General features: G+C 41.5%; 2 protein-coding genes across 2 annotated transcripts in view; one reads left to right on the forward strand and one right to left on the reverse strand.

Annotated features, from left to right (window-relative positions):
* TTC12 (tetratricopeptide repeat domain 12) overlaps positions 1-18,322 on the reverse strand; it is a gene marked incomplete at its 5' end in the record, with an annotated part of 180,982 nt that overhangs the window by 126,076 nt on the left and 36,584 nt on the right. The window lies entirely within an intron of this gene.
* LOC309568095 (cytochrome b-c1 complex subunit 7-like) lies at positions 1,407-1,910 on the forward strand. Its single transcript, XM_082273684.1, has one exon. The coding sequence runs from the start codon at positions 1,431-1,433 to the stop codon at positions 1,767-1,769; it is 339 nt and encodes a 112-aa protein (XP_082129810.1). The 5' UTR covers positions 1,407-1,430; the 3' UTR covers positions 1,770-1,910.

Here is an 18,322-nt window from a genome sequence, read left to right on the forward strand (position 1 = left end):
CTTCTCTCTCATACAGCCAAGAGCCAACACTGACAATTCCCCCTCTCGCACATATGGGAGAGGAGAGAGCCGATCTGCTCCTTCTCCTCCCATCCCTCTTCTCCCGTGTGCACCACGGAAAGTGTGTAGCTAAGCAGTTGACTTTGATCATTCGGCTGCTGGGTTTCACACTTCCCATGGTGCACACACAGGAGGAGAGGGGCAGGAAGAGAAGGAGCAGATCATCTCTCTCCTCTCCCACCTGTGCAAGGGAAGAGGGAGAGGGAACTGTCAGTGCAGACTCTTAGCTGTATGAAAGAGACACAGATCACAGTCCTGCTGAGGAGGCACTGATAGGCTGCGCTGATGGGCACTGATAAGCGACATTGATGAGCACTGCTAGGCAGCACTGATGGGCACTGATAGGTGGTATTAATGAGCACTGATAGGTGACACTGTTATGCAGCACTGATGGGCACTGATAGGCATGTATGATAGGCTGCATTGATGGGCACTGATAGGTAGCACTGATAGGCAGCATTCATGAGCACTGATAGGTGACACTGAGGGGCAATGATAGGCGGTTCTGATGAACACTGATAGGTGGCACTGATATGCGGCACTGATATGCAGCACTGATAGACGGCAATGATGGGTGGCACTGACAGGCACTAGTAGGCAGCACTGATAGGCTGCAGTGATGGGCACTGATAGGCGGTATTGATGAGCACTAAAAGGCAGCACTGATAATCAGGGCTCTGTAGGTTTTTCACATACTAAATCTAAACTCCATGCAGATATAAGAGACACAAATAAATACAGCTTAGTTATAAATATTGCATCATGTTTTTTTTTTTTTTTTTAATGCAAGCAGTTAAAGTGTCACCAAACCCACATTATAAAAAAAATGTATTCTGTATTCTGCAAAGAAAATCCTGGTTGATCATGCTGTACTTTATCTCCCCTTTTGATCATGCCCCCAATGCAGTTGGGGATTTAGAAGTGCACGTTGGCAGCTTCTGCACATGCTCTGTTTTCAGGGAGTTTCTATGCTGAGCATTTCCTCCCTATCACATCTGAGCAGCCCATGTGACTATAGTCACACATGTTGGCATAACTGGCAGAAATCCACACACATCATATTATTGTTATAAAATAATAAATATTTGATTTAAAATATACTGTATATTTGTACTGTATAATGGATTTAGAACAGTTTATTCATAATAATTATTTATTTTTACTCTGTATCCCAAAGGCTGTTTTTTTTTGAACATGTGACCAGCAGCAGAGGAATAGATGCTCCTCCTGCTTAGGTTTCCCTGCAGGAAGGCTGGGAAAGAGCTGAGTTGTGTGACAGCTGTACAAAAATTAGGACAAAAGTTACTAAGGTATTCCTTTTTATTAAATTAAATACAGTCACGTCGGGCTGTAGCTCAGGACTTGGAAAGATGGCGGCCATGGCACCAGTTGTAGTCTCGCGCCGAATGATGCGCACCATAAACAAGTGGTACTACAGTCTAGCTGGATTTAATAAACTAGGACTAATGCGTGATGATGACGTTTTGTATGAAAACGACGACGTGAAGGAGGCTGTTAAGCGGTTGCCACCCAAAGTATATGACGACCGAGTGTTCCGCATCAAGAGAGTTCTGGACCTTGATTTGAAAAAGACCACCTTGCCCAAAGAACAATGGACGAAATATGAAGAGGATGTCCGCTACCTGGAGCCATACCTGAAGGAAGTGATCCAAGAAAGGAAAGAGAAGGAAGAATGGAACAAGAAATGAGGCGACAACCATTCTTTTTCAGATGTTTTATTGTATTTATGTAAAAATTTGTGGCTTTCACCTATCTTCCAGATCAAAAATTGATCTCACTTACTGATCTCTATTTCTAGAGCCGACCAACAATAAATGTTTCAAATTATTAAATTAAATACAGTGCCATCGTCCACATACAGAAAGAAAAGGAACAATGTAAATGAAACAGTGTGTTTTGAATACCTGAATTAGACTTCTTGACTATTAGCTTCTTGCAGCCTCTTGCAGTCTATCTCACAGTGCAACTCAGAGAGAGGGAGGGAGTGGCAACACAAGTAGCCAATCAGATGTGCTGCAGTGCAAGAACAATGCTAATAGGAGAGCAAAGTGACAGGGAAATTAGCTTATTGGCTGGCTGCTTCCCCTTTAACTGTCCAGGCACAAGGTGGGGGTGAGGAAGAGAGGTGTATGTGAAAGTGAAATTCCAGCAGAGAAAAATTAGATTTTCTGCCCTGCGCTTTTGACAGAGTTTTGTAAATCACAGGATACAAATTGTCTAGCATGCAACACCGCTCCCATACATGTATTTGCCTGGAGTTAAGCTTTATTGTAAATCTATGACTGGTTAACAGGTTCTGTTTAGCAATACAAGTACATCTATGGTTGCAGTCAAATCTGTTTATAAAATAGCTAAATTGGAGAGTTCAAAGACAATTTGAAATTAGGTCATAGCTGAAAAAGGTTATCTAAAGACAGATTTAAAGCAGATATGCCACCTAGTATTTCGTTTACATGGTATCTGATGTGACATCGTTTGTATTTCCTGGTTCAGCTCTGAAGAAAAGCCGTGAAGTTACAAAAATAAAATGATAACTCTAACTTCAACCATTATCATCTTACATTATCATCACCATGACCTTATAAAACCATAAAATCTATTATTACCATCGCCCCAAACTTAGAAAAACAAATATCTTACAATCATAGCCCCCGTAAAGTGCCAAACATTTCACATACTCTTTACAAACTGAGAAAAGAAACACTTGCTGATATCATTACTTTAATAGAACTCTTGCTCAAGCTGTCTTGTTGGTTTTAGAGTGAGGAAGGTGAAGAACCTCTGCAAGGTTTTCAGTTCTGTTTATTTCCCCATCAGAGAGACTTGCCTTTGTTTCCTGATCCAGAGTCATGACAGGTGGCAAATGTTTTGTTAATAGTTTCCACTGTAACTGGTGACCCCATAGGAGAACCCTCTTATAGTTTATCTTGTTTTGGTGACAGCTGCAAAATGGTCACCAATAGTCACCAGAACATACGGTATAGTGAGATTTTAATCTTTCCGCACTCTACTCAAATCTGGAAAACACATTTTGGGTGGAGGGCGACTTTATCATACATGTTACCTTACCATTATCTTTTTCATGACCTTTCCACACCTGTACAACTAATATGTCTACCCAACATTTATTATTACTACCACTAGTTGACTTATGTTTCCACTGTACTGATAATTAGGGTTGGTAGTGGGTTCAGCCTGAACCCGCAAACTAAACTAACAATGTTGACCAGTTTGCCTAATACCAAGACAAAGCATGAGGGAAAATCCAAATCTGTGACCAAAACAAGAGTAAAGGTATGTTTGGTAATTTCAATCTCACTTGCTGTTGTGTTTTTGGGACAGGAGGAGGAGGGAAATATGTCCACTAGGGCAACAGCAAAAAAAAAAAACTAAAAAAGGTTCTTTCCCTTTCCCAATGCTTCAAAAACATAAGACATGTTGGGCTGCAGATTTTCAGTAAAAAATACCAAGTCACTAACCTTAAAATTGCAGGTAAAAGCACAAGTATTTAAATGCTTTTCACAAGCCTTCTGGACAAAAATCTTTAACATTTATTGTAAAGTAATAGCGACACAAATATCTCTATCCCCTAGGATTGCCTTGCTCTCCATGCATGATCCTGGGCTCAATCTGGATGGCTAGGAAAGATGCCCTATGTCATCTTCTTACTGCCACAAGAGTGGTTTTCCCAAGATACTGGAAATCAACAACCACACCCTCCCTTGCCAAATGGATCTCTGAATTGGACACTGCCTGGGACTTGGGAAGCCTGCCGGCACCAGAAACTGTTCAAACAGAATAATTGCACAAAATGAGCTGCTTGGTCAATATTTTGACTCATGTCTGCTTTCCATGACTGGATTGTTGAATAAGACACTTGCACTGATAAAGAGTCACATTGACTCCTTCTCCCTCCCCTTCCCCCCTTCACTCACACCATTCTTTACCCCCCTTTTTTTATCAAATACAGCAATATTTTAGGGCATCCACAAACCTTGCAAATAGTATATTGCCTGCTTTGGATTCTCAGAAATGTCATGTACAGGTTGAGTCATAACTAGACTGGACTGTGTTTTTCATGCTATACTTTAACATTGTATGTACTATGCTAGAAATACCTTTCTGTCACCTACATATGCAGATCTAACTCACACACCTGTATTCTACATACTATTTGTATGATACAATATGTACTGTACTCTCACTGTGTACTGTCATGCTATATTATCTTACTTTATATACTGAACAAAATTATAAATGCAACACTTGTTTTTGCCCCCATTTTTCATAAGCTGAACTCAAAGATCTAAAAAAAAAACGGAATTCATCCGTGAAGAAAACTCCTCTCCAAAGAGCCAGACACCATAGAATGTGAGCATTTTCCCACTCAAGTCGATTACAATGACGAACTGCAGTCAGGTAGAGACCCTGATGAGGACGAAAAGCATGAAGATTAACTCCCCTGAGACGGTTTCTGACAGTTTGTGCAGAAATTCTTTGGTTATGCAAACCGATTGTTGCAGCAGCTGTCCGGGTGGCTGGTCTCAGATGATCTTGGAGGTGAAGATGCTGGATGTGGAGGTCCTGGGCTGGCGTGGTTACACGTGGTCTGCGATTGTGAGGCCGGTTGGATGTACTGCCAAATTCTCTGAAACGCCTTTGGAAATGGCTTATGGTAGAGAAATAAACATTCAATTCACGGGCAACAGCTCTGGTGGACTTTCCTGCAGTCAACATGCCAATCGCACGCTCCCTCAAAACTTTCGACACCTGTGGCATTGTGCTGTGTAAAAAAAGTGCACATTTTAGAGTGGCCTTATATTGTGGCCAACCTTTGGCACACCTGTGCAATAATCATGCTGTCTAATCAGCATCATGATATACCACACCTGTGAGGTGAATGGAATATCTCGGCAAAGGAGAAGTGCTCACTAACACAGATTTTGACAGATTTGTGAACAATATTTGAGAGAAATAGGCCTTTTGTGTACATAGAAAAAATCTTAGATCTTTGAGTTCAGCTCATGAAAAATGGGGGCAAAAACAAAAGTGTTGCCTTTATAATTTTGTTCAGTGTATGTTTTGCATCTAAAATGTTTTTTTTTTTTTTCCATTAAAGTGTTTTTATTAGGTTTAAAAGGAACACTACATTTTATGACATGGTATAACAAAGAAAGGGTATACAAATTGCAACACGGATATGTACAGCATGTAGAATTGTCATACAATTATACCATTAAGAGACTTGGGCAGATCTTTCAGGATGTATTGTGTCACCTATTGCAGTATACGTCCGCCAGCATGGGTGCACATAAAGATTTAGTTGTGGGCATCAATAGGGAGAGAGGGGGGAGGGAAGGAGGGGGGGGAGAAGTAGGAAAATAGAGGAATGAGAGAAATGGGGAGGAAGGAAAAACGGGGAGGGAAGGCAGGAGATACATAGGAAGGGGGGGGGAGAGAGTAAGGGAGGGGAGGGAGGGGGAAGAGATGAGGGGGGTATAGAGGAAAGAGGGGGGAGAGGAAGGGGGGATAGAGGGAATTGGAAGAAGGGGGAAGGAGGTAAGGGGAGGGGAGGGTAGGGGGCCGGAAGGGAAGGGTTGGGAGGGAGCGTAATAAGGAAGGAAGGAAGAGGAGAGAGGGGGAGGGAGAAGGAGGGGACAGGAGAAGGAGGAGTGATGAAGAGAGAAGGGGGGGGAGGGGGGAAGGGTAGGGGGGGGAGCGGCGGTGGGAGTCAAGGGGGGAAGGGATGAAGGAAACGTAATAAGAAGGGGAAGAAGAGAGAGGGAAAAAAGGGGGGGAGGGGGAGGAAGAGGGGGGGAAGGAAGGGGGGGAGAAGGGATGTGGAGGCCACAGGGTCGGAAGACAGGGGAAAAAGGGGGGGGGGGTAAAATGTTTTTTTTCATTCACTTGTCATGAGTATTGAATTTTTTAAGGAGCTCAACCACTCCACTCAATTACCAAGCACAGCCCGCTCCCTTCTGCCACCTCAAAGCTCTCTCCTCTACCGGGAGAATCTAATTACTGTCTGTGTTGGCAAAGCTCCTTTGATCCTCTCCTCACCTCCTGACTTAAACTTGTATGTAGCTGTGAGGGTAGAGGTGATGACGAGGAATCCTACTGAGTGACACCTCTGAGTCTGCTGGGGGTGCCGACATCACATCCAAGATGGCTGTGCCCAGCATCATTTTCTGGGCTTTTGATTTCTTAGCTAGGGAGGCTTTTACAGATAAATAGCTTGCAAACATTATGTTAAACGCACATATAATCTTATGGGAAGATTTTTGTTGAACTAAATAGTCTGGCAACAGGATATCATTAAGCATACCTCAAATCTGCATAGACAGAAAATAACTTCATGAAAGAAATTCCCTCAGTTCCTGACAAATTTGATATAAATATGTCCATTAAAGACCTATGGCCATCATACTCACCGGTAAAGCAACTTTGAAGAATGAACTCCCTCATTATAGATGACCCTTGAAAGCGTATTCATTTTCAGGCCCATCATTTTAGCACTTTTCCAAAATAACACCGAGGCAGCTCATTCAAATATAATTTATGCCAATTTGTACAAAGCATTTTTAGGTAATCAAAAAAATGTAGTAGATCAGCAAGAGTAATTTTGTCAGTCGCCTTCACTGACACCTTTCTTTGTGGTGAGCTTGAACCAGAGATGACATGCATAAAAGAACATTATGCTGTAACTCTGAATGAAAGTATTAAAAAAACCCTGAAAATGCAATTCAAACCCCACAATTTGTTTAAAAGGTAAAATCTATTTAAATTTCATTGAAATATGTAATTAAAATATATAAGAAATTTGAAATTAACATTAAAAAAAACAACCTTTCTGTTTTAATTTACATCCATTATAATTTTCTAAAACGACGAAAGGAAATTTAAATTTCTTTTCCTTGCCAGTCTTTCAACAGTACTCTGTATTATGTAGAACTTTTCAGACCCCGTTCATGCAATTAGCTTACTGCTTTTTCCCATTTTTTTCTGCAAATAATTTGATGTCAAATTACAAGCATCCACTGCAAAGAACTTCATTTTTATAGATGTAATCTTAAGCAATTTTGCACATCCAAAGGGATAAAAGTGCTGCATTTTTTTATCATTACAACACTAAGAATGACCTTGTCTTTAACCACTTGCCTACTGGGCACTTTTACCCCCTTCCTGCCCAGGCCAATTTTCAGCTTTCAGCGCTCTCACGCTTTGAATGACAATTGCGCGGTCATGCTACACTGTACCCATATGAAATTTTTTTCACACAAATAGAGCTTTCTTTTGGTGGTATTTAATCACCTCTGGGTTTTATATTTCTTGCAAAAAAAAAGAAAAAAGTCAGAAAATTTTGAAAAAAAAAAGTTTTTCTTATTTTCTGTGAGTACCTTTTGAAAATAAATACATTTTTCTCCTTCACTGATGTGCGCTGATGAGGCGGCACTGATGGGAACTGATAGGCTGCACTGATGGGCACTGATGAGGTGGCACTTATGGGCACTATTGAGGTGGTACTTATGGGCACTGATGAGGTGGCACTGATGAGGAGGTATTAATATGCCGCACTGATGAGCACTGATAGGTGGCACTGATAGGCAGCACTGATGAGCACTGATAAGAAGCACTGATGAGCACTGATAGATGGCACTGCTGGGCACTGAGAGGTGGCACAGCTGGGCACTGCAATGTGGCACTGCTGGGCACTGAGAGGCGGCACTGACGGGCGGCACTTATGGGCACTGAGAGGCGGCACTGATGGGCACTGAGATGAGGCACTGATGGACACTGGTGGGTGGCACTGATGGACACTGACGGGTGGCACTGATGGGCGGCACTGATGAGCACTGATGGGCAGCACCATCAGTGCCCACACTCAGTGCCCATAGTGCTGCTAGTCAGTGCCCATCAGTGCCTAGATGAGCAGGCACTGATGGGCACTGACTGGCAGCACTATGGGCACTGATTGTGGGCACTGATTGTGGGCACTGATGGGGGGCACTGATGGCGGGCACTTATGGCATTTTTTTCCCCTCTTGTGTAATCAGGGCACTGGTGATCAGTGCCCTGATTACATTCCTCTGTGTCCCCTTACCGCCGATCGGCTCTCCTCTTCCTCACACTGCAGTCTCTGTGTGAGGAAGGAGAGCTGGCGATGAGATATGATCTCATATGTTTACATATGAGATCATCTCTCATTGCACGGTTCAATCACATGGTAAATGGCTGCTGTGATTGGCCATTCACCACGATCTGTGATTGGCTGTGTCCAAGGGACACGGCCGACACAGATTTTCCCTGATGCGCGCTCGCGGGAGCGCGCGGGGAGCCTGTCTCTAAACGGCCTCCCATAAATTAGAGCCCACGCTGTAGCCGTCTTTCGGCTATAGCGCGGGCCGGAAGAAGTTAAAGTATAGGTAGAGCTTCACACATAGCAGTTGGTATGTTCTTTCTTAAAATGGTTCTAAAGCTAAAAAATTTTTACCTTAATGCATTCCCTGCATTAAGGTACAAAAAAAAAAAATGTTTTGCCACTTAACACTTACCTGAGTTCTGCATCAATCCAGCGCTGTTCCTGGCTGTAGTTCTTCTCTCCTTTTTTCCCTTCTCACAGGAGGATTCATTGGCTCCTGCTGCTGTCAGTCAAATCCTGTGAGCAGAGAGCAGAGTGTGAGTGTCTATGGACACACACAGCCTGGCTCAAAACTTCTGTCTCCATAGCAAGCAGCTTGTCAAGGGGGAAGACACAGAAGAAAAGAAAGGGAGGAGCCAAGATCACTGACGGGGGACCCCAGAAGAGGAAGTTCTGGACAGAGCAGGTGAGTATAACATATTTATTATTTAAAATAAAAAACAAAACTGGCTTTAGAAATGCTTAAATATCTATGATTTATAAGCAGCTAAGAACTTGCAAAATATTTTGATGGAATCTATTAAATCTATATACTTGAGTTGGAAGCAAGTTCCACTTTAAAGTGAAACTTTAGTCAAAAAATTAAAGCGGAGTTCCACCCAAAAGTGGAACTTCCGCTCATTTGCTTCCCCCCCCCCTCCGGTGCCACATTTGGCACCTTTCAGGGGGGAGGGGGGAACAGGTACCTGTTTTTGGCAGGTACCCTTCCCCACTTCCGGGAGAGGGTGCTGCGGCGCCGTCCCTCAGAAGTTTGGCCCCCTCCTCCTTCCCCCGCCACCGAGCCAATCCGAATGTGCAGTGCGCTTCGCGCATGCGCAATAGGGACCCATCCGTGAAGCCTCAAGGATTCCCTGACCGGCAATGGCGGCGGCAACACCCGACAAACAATGGAAACATGGCTAGACTCCAGGACAGGTAAGTGTCCTAATATTAAAAGTCAGCAGCTACAGTATGTGTAGCTGCTGACTTTTGTTTTTGTTTTTTTTGGGGGGGGGGCGGAATTCTGCTTTAAGTCCTGCTATATCAATTCATGCTGGCCCTTTTTGCAGGCATAGCTATGCAACACATTAAAGTGATACCAAAGTCAGTGTATTCTTTTCATTTAAAAATAACAAACATGTTATTTTTACCTGCTCTGTGCAGTTGGTTTTGCACGGGTCATCCCAGATCCTCCTCTTCTCGGGTCCCTCACTGGCACTCCTTGCCCCTCCCCCCTGCCAAGTGCCCACACAGCAAGCAGCCTGCTTTAGGGGCATCTGAGCCAAGCCACTGCTCTGTGTGTACATTCAGACACAGAGCCACGTCTTGGCCCTGCTCCTCTCTTTTCTCATTGGTTCACTGACTTTGATTGACAGCAGCCAGGGCCAATGGCTCCCCACTGCTTTTTTAGCCAATGAGGAGGGAGAGTCCCGGACAGCCGAGACTCTCATGCAACATTGCTGGATCGAGGTGGAGCTCAGGTAAGCGTTAAGGGGGCTGAGGGGGGCTGCTGCACACAGAAGGTTTTTTTTAATCTTAATGAATTTGAACCACTTTAAAAATAAGAGTCTATACACTTTTAAATCCAATAATACACTGCCTCACCCTGATTTGCACATGCTCAGTTGCTCTCCATTTTTAGGCACTGCCAAGTTTGTAGAGGTTGATCTGCTGACAGCCTTAAAGCGGAATTAAACCCTCCTATCCTTCACAGCCAAGGATGCTGCTCCTGTGTGATCTGCAACTGCCATGGTGCTGCACTCAGTTATGACACCAAACATTTGCTGGTTTGACAGTTTGGTTGAGGACGCAAGCAAATGTGACAGTTAGCATTTCCGGCATAATGGAATGTAACTGTTTTTTGAAACTGTTAAATCGATGGGTTTACTTCTGCTTTATGATTTACTGCTGTTCAGGGGCTCTGGGCTTCAGCAAAATGGCAGCCTCCGGCAAAAAGAAACAGGAGCGATCCTGGAGGCAATTTACAGCACACATTAATTTTGGTAGCCTCATTAATGTGGAATGTATGTTTCGTGCTAAAGAACATTATTTTTTAACAAGCTGTTATGGGTAAAGTTACGCTTTAAGGTATTTTTAAAGTGGAACTCTCTTCTAGCTCAAGTACATACATTTGATTGATTACACCACATTTTTTGCACTGCACTGTTCCACAAACCAAAAGAATCCTGAATTAATTTTTAAAATTCAAAGCAATTTCACCCATTCATCCATGTCTTCATGGTTTATTTTGCTGAGAAATCACTTTAAGAACTCCCCCTAGCATTTCTACCCTTGGCCATCATGAATAAGGGGCAGATGATTCATGTAGCATTTACTTCCTGGGATCCATTTGCCCTAAGCTCGGGCATGTAGGCAGGAGGGGTTGCTTAATTGAGAAATACCCCTCCACTCTTCCTGAAGACCCCTGGGATGTTTGACCGGGAAGTAACCAAAGAAATGTAAAAAAAAGCTCAAAAACAAGGAAATATAATATATACTTTACTATCTATTTACTAATGCTAGCAGGATAAGCATTTATAATGTTGATTGAGAGAGTTGAGTTCCGCTTTAATCCTAAAATGTATAAAGAGCACTGTAGATACTCTTAGAAGCCTGCTTTGCTGAAGGGGAAAAATGGAAGAACTTGTGTGTGCCAGAAAGAATCTGACTCTTACAGAACTGTCACCAGCATCTCTCCTGCGAAGTGGTCAAGCTTTGCAGACAGAGAAGTTATTAAGAGAAATTGGGATAGTAAAAGAAATGCATCAAGAATTGGTTCCAGAGAAACATAGGCTAAATTCACACAGCTGTTAAGGGTCATATATGGCCAATAATCAATAAATCTCTGGTGTGGATCAGAGGTGTGTGCGGTCAGTCGCTGCCAGAAAGTTTGTACAAATCAATGATAGTATCCTAGTACAAATCAAGGCTTATGACTATATAGTCAGAAGCCTTCTATCAATGTTGTGAAAATCCTGTGACACTTTTATTGCTTGGTTGTAAACATGGAGGTAAATATGACCTCTTCCAAGTTGGAGTAAATTATTGATTGTGACCATGTTTAATTATTGTGCCATATCTTTGAGACTATTCTGCAACAAAAATTGTTTTTAAGGCCTCCTTAACATGGACGATCAAGGCCATACACTGCCAAGAATCAGTGTAAACATTGGGCGGGGATCCCTGCCGTAAATGTGTCGCAAATACTATATTAAATTGTCCACTAGAGTGGTTGTAATCTCTTACATATACCAAGTGTAGTGACTGGCCTCAGGTGATACACGGAACTTATGTATGAGGATTTGTTTCATTACTAACTGTTTATTTGCAGTCTTCTCTCTACATCTGTTCACAGTGCAGAATTTTTGAAGCATGTTTGAGCTGTCAGAAAAAAAAGGGGCGGAGAGCTGGAGTTAGACTCTGCAGAGCTCAGTAAGGAGAGCTCTGAGAGCTGATTGGAGGGAAGAGACACACCCCTTTCATATAGCATACAAGAACAAAGCTGAGGCTGTCAATCAGCTGGATCTGCCTCTCCTGTCACATTTTTCTCTTGGTGTCAGGAAAACATGTCATACGTGATTCATACCGATAGCAGAGGAATGAAACAGCAGACAGAAATGACACTTAGTGCTCCTAACTTAGACAAGTACAAACTATAGAGAGATATGCTGTACCAATTCACTACCAAACACTTTCACTCCCTTCCTGCCCAGGCTGATTACTCAGTCAGGCAATACTGTACCCAAATTAACTTTTTATTAGGGATCGACCAAATATCGGCAAAGCCGATATATCAAGGGACGATCTGCACTTTCCCCGATATATCGGAATCAGCCACCAAGGTGACCGATATTGCTGATATTTCGGGAAAGTGCTTGTACCGGAGTGATGCCTGCAGCTAGAGGCATCACCCTGGTACCAGCATCCATAGCCGACGGTCGGCTGTCTTGTAATGACAACTGGTGCGGCTGAGAAGCCACTCGGCTGTCATTACAAGGAGCAGGAGAGAATGTCCCCCCTCCCGCCGCCTTCCGCGCACGGTTGCCATGCAAAAACCCGGAAGTGATGTCAGGACAGCATTCAAGACAGCCAAACTAGGCGTTTTGAATGCTTTTAAGTGCAAAGGAGGGGTTTGGGGTCTTTTAGATCCCCAGATCCCTCCACAAGAGTACCTGTTAAAGAAAAAAAAAATTTAATGTACGAAAATATCGGTATCAGCTACGAAAAACCGATATCGTTTGATCACTACTTTTCATCATTTTTTTTTAGACAGATAGAGCTTTCATTTAATGGTATTTAATCACCACTCTTTTTTTTTTTTGCTATATAAACAAAAAATAACAGAAAATTTTGAAAAAAAAAAAAAAATTAATCGTTTTGGTCATAAAATTTTACGAATAAATAATCTTTCTTCATAAATGTAAGCCAAAATTTATTCTGATGCATTTCTTTGGTAATAATTCCCCAAATCAGTATATGTTATTTAATCTGTGTGAAAGTTATAGAGTCCACAAACTTTGGGATAAATATCTGAAAATTGACCAGGACTGATATAGTCCTGTACCCTGTGAGTAATCACCCAGTTTGGTACCCAATGGAGTACTGTTCGAGATAATCTCCAGAAACATCATGTACCATTATATACATTTGGGATAGATGTGATTGGTCAAAGGTATCATATGGTACAGGTGCGCTGTAGTTGGCCCCTGTCTGTACCATGTGATCACTATGGTCAATCACAGAGATCAAAATAGTACACAATGAATGGCTATGAATATAAGCCATTTAATGTGTATATTTGAGATGTGATTGTTAATTAGTCACAGCGATCACATGGTACTGGCATGGAAGGGGTTAACATCAGGGATGATTAAAGGGTTAAATGTGTTCCCTGGGAGTGCTTTCTAACAGTTTGGGGGATGATTTTATTGCTCCATCTGCCCCGCCTTGTATATATAGGCAGACCACTGTTCTGCCTCTCCTAAGAATGATCACTGGGTGCCAGTGAACATCCAGTCCATCAGTGGGTGATTTGTTCATCTAGCATGGATGGAGGAATCTGTTGGATTTTTTGCATTTTTGTTCACCCTCCAAAAAAAATCAGTGTGTCTCCAAATTTATACTGCACAATTTGGGGAAAGAAGGAGTGCATTTGAAACAGCTCATGAAGAGGACATGAATACTGTGTTTACGTGTTTTAAAAATTGAAGGTTTCACTTTAAACCTAAAAGAGGTTGTAAACCCCCCTTCATGACTTTTTGCCTTAAGGTAAGCCTATATTAAGGCTTACCTATAGTTACTGTAAATATCTCCTAAACTTGCACAGTTTTGGAGATATTTACATTGCCTGCAGCCGATGACGTAATCGGCGCATGTGCTCTGAAGGAGCGGCCACCTGTGTCTTTCCTTCTGAGCCCTGTGCGGTGAAAAGCGGCTCCCGCTCCCGAGCCGTCTCAGCTGGGAGCGGGCGGCACTGCGGGGCTTCCTTTTTAGGTAAGTATTTCATAATGAGCTAGTATGCGATGCATACTAGCTTATTATGCCTTTGTCTATCAGGTTTTTCTTTTTTAACATTTTTTTTTATGAGGTTTACAACGTCTTTAAAAAGACAAAAAAATGCACAAAATGTTTAAAAAATTGCAAATCATGATTTCCCTTTTGCACTCCTATACGGTGTTTAATAGAAATACTGATATTATACCCAAAACAGTTTAATTTAAAAGAACCACTTTTCACATCCTCAACATTTAAATCCCATTTAAAACCTGAAATCCAGATGAAACAATTTGCAAGATTCCCTGCAGGTTTTGTGCAGCCCAAACTAGGAAGTGTTGTCTGAACCCCTAATTATTAGTTATTTTCATGTAATAAACAAGAGAATGCCTTTATTAAAAACTGTACATGGTATCTGCAATACAAATACATAGCCAAGCATTGCATAGAGTTCCCTTTATAGGCTCTACCAATCAGGAAAATAGCCGGCTAAATGGCAGAATACCCTGCTGTGTTGGTAATTTGACCATGCAGTGGAAGAAATTGAAATTCCTAAGAAATATACTTTCACATGCATAATCCATCAGGACCCGCAAGATGTACTTAGCAATTTTAAATAAAAATGTTTTTGCTTTGTAATTAAGGGAAAGGGTTGCAGCGGTTTGTATAAAAGACAACGGTGATGATTGAACTCATTTCCAGTTGAGTGTTCGGAATATAGTTTGATTTTACGAAATTGTTATATTTGTCGGCGCACCTTTTATTGGGAGGCTGCAGAATACACCCAGATGCTTCATATTTCTTCTTCATCACAAACATATTATGCAAAATGACTGTGGTGCTGATTGAAACAGCTCTCAGGCTGGCTGGTACGCATGATTAAAACAGCTTGCAATGCTGACTCAGAATGCCATTATTCTCTTTTTGAGCCCTCTGTCCTCTATTTTCTCTGTTCTGTACTTTTTGATACATTATGGTATCACGGAATGTATCAATTACAAATGCTGATGGAATGTATTTTTAAAATGACCAGTAATATACACTATATTACCAAAAGTATTGGGACGTCTGCCTTTACACGTACGTGAACTTTATTGGCACAAAGCAAGCTCCATAAAGACATAGATGAGTGAGTCTAGGGTAGAGGAACTTGACTGGCAGTCCTGATTTCAACCCAATAGAGTGAAGAATGCAAGCCAGGCCTTCTCATCCACATCAGTGCCTGACCTCACACATGTACTTCTGGAAGAATGGTCGAACATTCCCATAGACCTTCCTAAACCTTGTGGACAGCCTTAGAAACATAGAAACATAGAAACATAGAATGTGTCGGCAGATAAGAACCATGTGGCCCATCTAGTCTGCCCAATATATCTGAATCCTATGAATAGTCCCTGGCCCTATCTTATATGAAGGATAGCCTTATGCCTATCCCATGCATGCTTAAACTCCTTCACTGTATTTGCAGCTACCACTTCTGCAGGAAGGTTATTCCATGCATCCACTACTCTCTCTTTAAAGTAATACTTCCTCATATTACTTTTAAACCTTTGCCCCTCTAATTTAAAACTGTGTCCTCTTGTGGTAGTTTTTCTTCTTTTAAATATGCTCTCCTCCTTTACTGAGTTGATTCCCTTTATGTATTTAAAAGTTTCTATCATATCCCCTCTGTCTCTTCTTTCTTCCAAGCTATACATGTTAAGGTCCTTTAACCTTTCCTGGTAAGTTTTTTCCTGCAATCCATGTACTAGTTTAGTAGCTCTTCTCTGAACTCTCTCTAGAGTATCTATATCCTTCTGGAGATATGGCCTCCAGTACTGCGCACAATACTCCAAGTGAGGTCTCACCAGTGTTCTGTACAGCGACATAAGCACTTCTCTCTTTCTACTGCTTATACCTCTCCCTATACATCCAAGCATTCTGCTGGCATTTCATGCTGCTCTTTTACATTGTCTTCCTACCTTTAAGTCTTCTGAAATAATTACTCCTAAATCCCTTTCCTCAGATACTGAGGTCAGGACTGTGTCAAATATTCTATATTCTGCCCTTGGGTTTTTACGCCCCAGGTGCATTATCTTGCACTTATCCACATTAAATTTCAGTTGCCAGAGTTCTGACCATTCTTCTAGTTTTCCTAAATCCTTTTCCATTTGGCGTTTCCCTCCAGGAACATCAACCCTGTTACATATCTTTGTGTCATCAGCAAAAAGACAAACCTTACCATTGAGGCCTTTTGCAATATCACTTATGAAGATATTAAACAAAATTGGTCCCAGTACAGATCCCTGAGGTACCCCACTGGTAACATGACCTTGTTCTGAATGTTCTCCATTGACTACAACCCTCTGTTGTCTGTCACTCAGCCACTGCCTAATCCACTCAACAATATGGGAGTCCATGCTCAATGACTGCAGTTTATTGATAAGTCTTCTATGTGGGACAGTGTCAAAAGCCTTACTAAAATCTAGATATGCAATGTCTACTGCACCTCCACCGTCTATTATTTTAGTCACCCAGTCAAAAAAATCTATAAGATTTGTTTGACATGATCTCCCTGAAGTAAACCCATGTTGTTTTTCATCTTGCAATCCATGGGATTTAAGATGTTCCACAATCCTATCCTTTAATAGGGTTTCCATTAATTTGCCTACTATTGATGTCAGACTCACTGGTCTATAGTTGCTCGATTCCTCCCTACTTCCTTTCTTGTGAATGGGCACGACATTTGCCAATTTCCAATCTTCCGGGACGACTCCTGTTTCTAATGATTGGTTAAATAAATCTGTTAATGGTTTTGCCAGCTCACCACTAAGCTCTTTTAATAATTTTGGGTGTATCTCATCAGGACCCTGTGACTTATTTGTCTTCACTTTAGACAGCAATCTTAGAACGTCTTCCTCTGTAAAGACACATGCATCAAACGATTCATTAGTCATCCTTTCAAGTGGAGGTCCTTTTCCTTCTTTTTCTTCTGTAAAAACTGAACAGAAGTATTCATTAAGGCAGTCGGCTAGCCCTTTATTCTCTTCTACATACCTTCCGTCCTTTGTTTTTAATTTAGTTATTCCTTGTTTTAATTTCCTTTTTTCATTTATATATCTGAAGAATGTCTTATCCCCCTTTTTCATAGACTGAGCTAGTTTTTCTTCTGCCTGCGCTTTAGAAGTTCTTATAACTTGCTTGGCCTCTTTCTGCCTAATCTTGTAGATTTCCTTATCTTCATTGCTCTGGGTCTTTTTATAATTACAAAATGCTAGCTTTTTATTTTTAATGATTTGGGCCACTTCTGCTGAGTACCACAGTGGTCTCTTCCTTTTTTTGCTTTTACTGGCAAGTCTAATGCAATTTTCTGTTGGATTCAATAATGCACCTTTTAAGTAGTCCCATTTCTCCTGGACTCCATGTAATCCGTTCCAGTCTGATAAGGACTCATTTATGACTAATTTCATTTTTGAAAAGTCTGTTTTTCTAAAATCTAAAACTTTTGTTTTTGTGTGGTGTGACTCTTTCACAGTTCTTATATTAAACCACACTGACTGGTGATCACTAGATTCCAAGGTTTCGCCTACAATGACATCATATACCGAATCCCCATTTGTGAATACCAAATCCAAAATGGCCTCCCTCCGGGTTGGCTCCTCAACCACTTGTTGCAGAGACAAACCCAGTAGGGAATTTAGAATATCTGTACTCCTGGTAGAACTTGCTATTTTGGTTTTCCAGTTTATATCTGGAAGATTGAAATCTCCCATAATGATAACTTCTCCTTTCATTGTCATTTTAGCTATTTCTTCAAATAGTAGATCATCTAGTTCTTTAACTTGACCAGGTGGTCTATATATCACACCTACACGAGTTACTGCATGATTAGCAAACTGCAACATAACCCAAACTGACTCTATGTTGGCCTCACCAACTTGTATTAGGTTAGATTTAATGCTATCTTTCACATACAGGGCCACTCCTCCTCCTTTCTTGCCTTCTCTGTCTTTTCTGTATAAAGAGTACCCTGGTATGGTTATGTCCCAGTCATTTCTTTCATTAACAGCCACTAAATCTACATTCTCAAATGCCATTATTGACCCAAGTTCATTGATTTTTTTACCTAAACTGCGAGCATTTGTAGACAGGACTCTGAGCTTGTCATTTCTTAACCTCTGTGCTTCTGACCTGTTCTGGTATTGATTCGGGGGGCAATTGGACTCTTGTATTTTCACTCTTTTGCCCCCCCTTCCTAGTTTAAATACTCTTTCGCAAATTCTTGTAGTTGTTCACTAAGTACATTTGTTCCTTTGAGAGAAAGATGCAAACCATCTTTTTTGTAAAGTTCCTTTCTATTCCAAGTAGAGC

Source organism: Pelophylax lessonae (genome assembly GCF_965119305.1).
Source record: "Pelophylax lessonae genome assembly, chromosome: 12".
NCBI classification, from domain to species: Eukaryota; Metazoa; Chordata; class Amphibia; order Anura; family Ranidae; genus Pelophylax; species Pelophylax lessonae.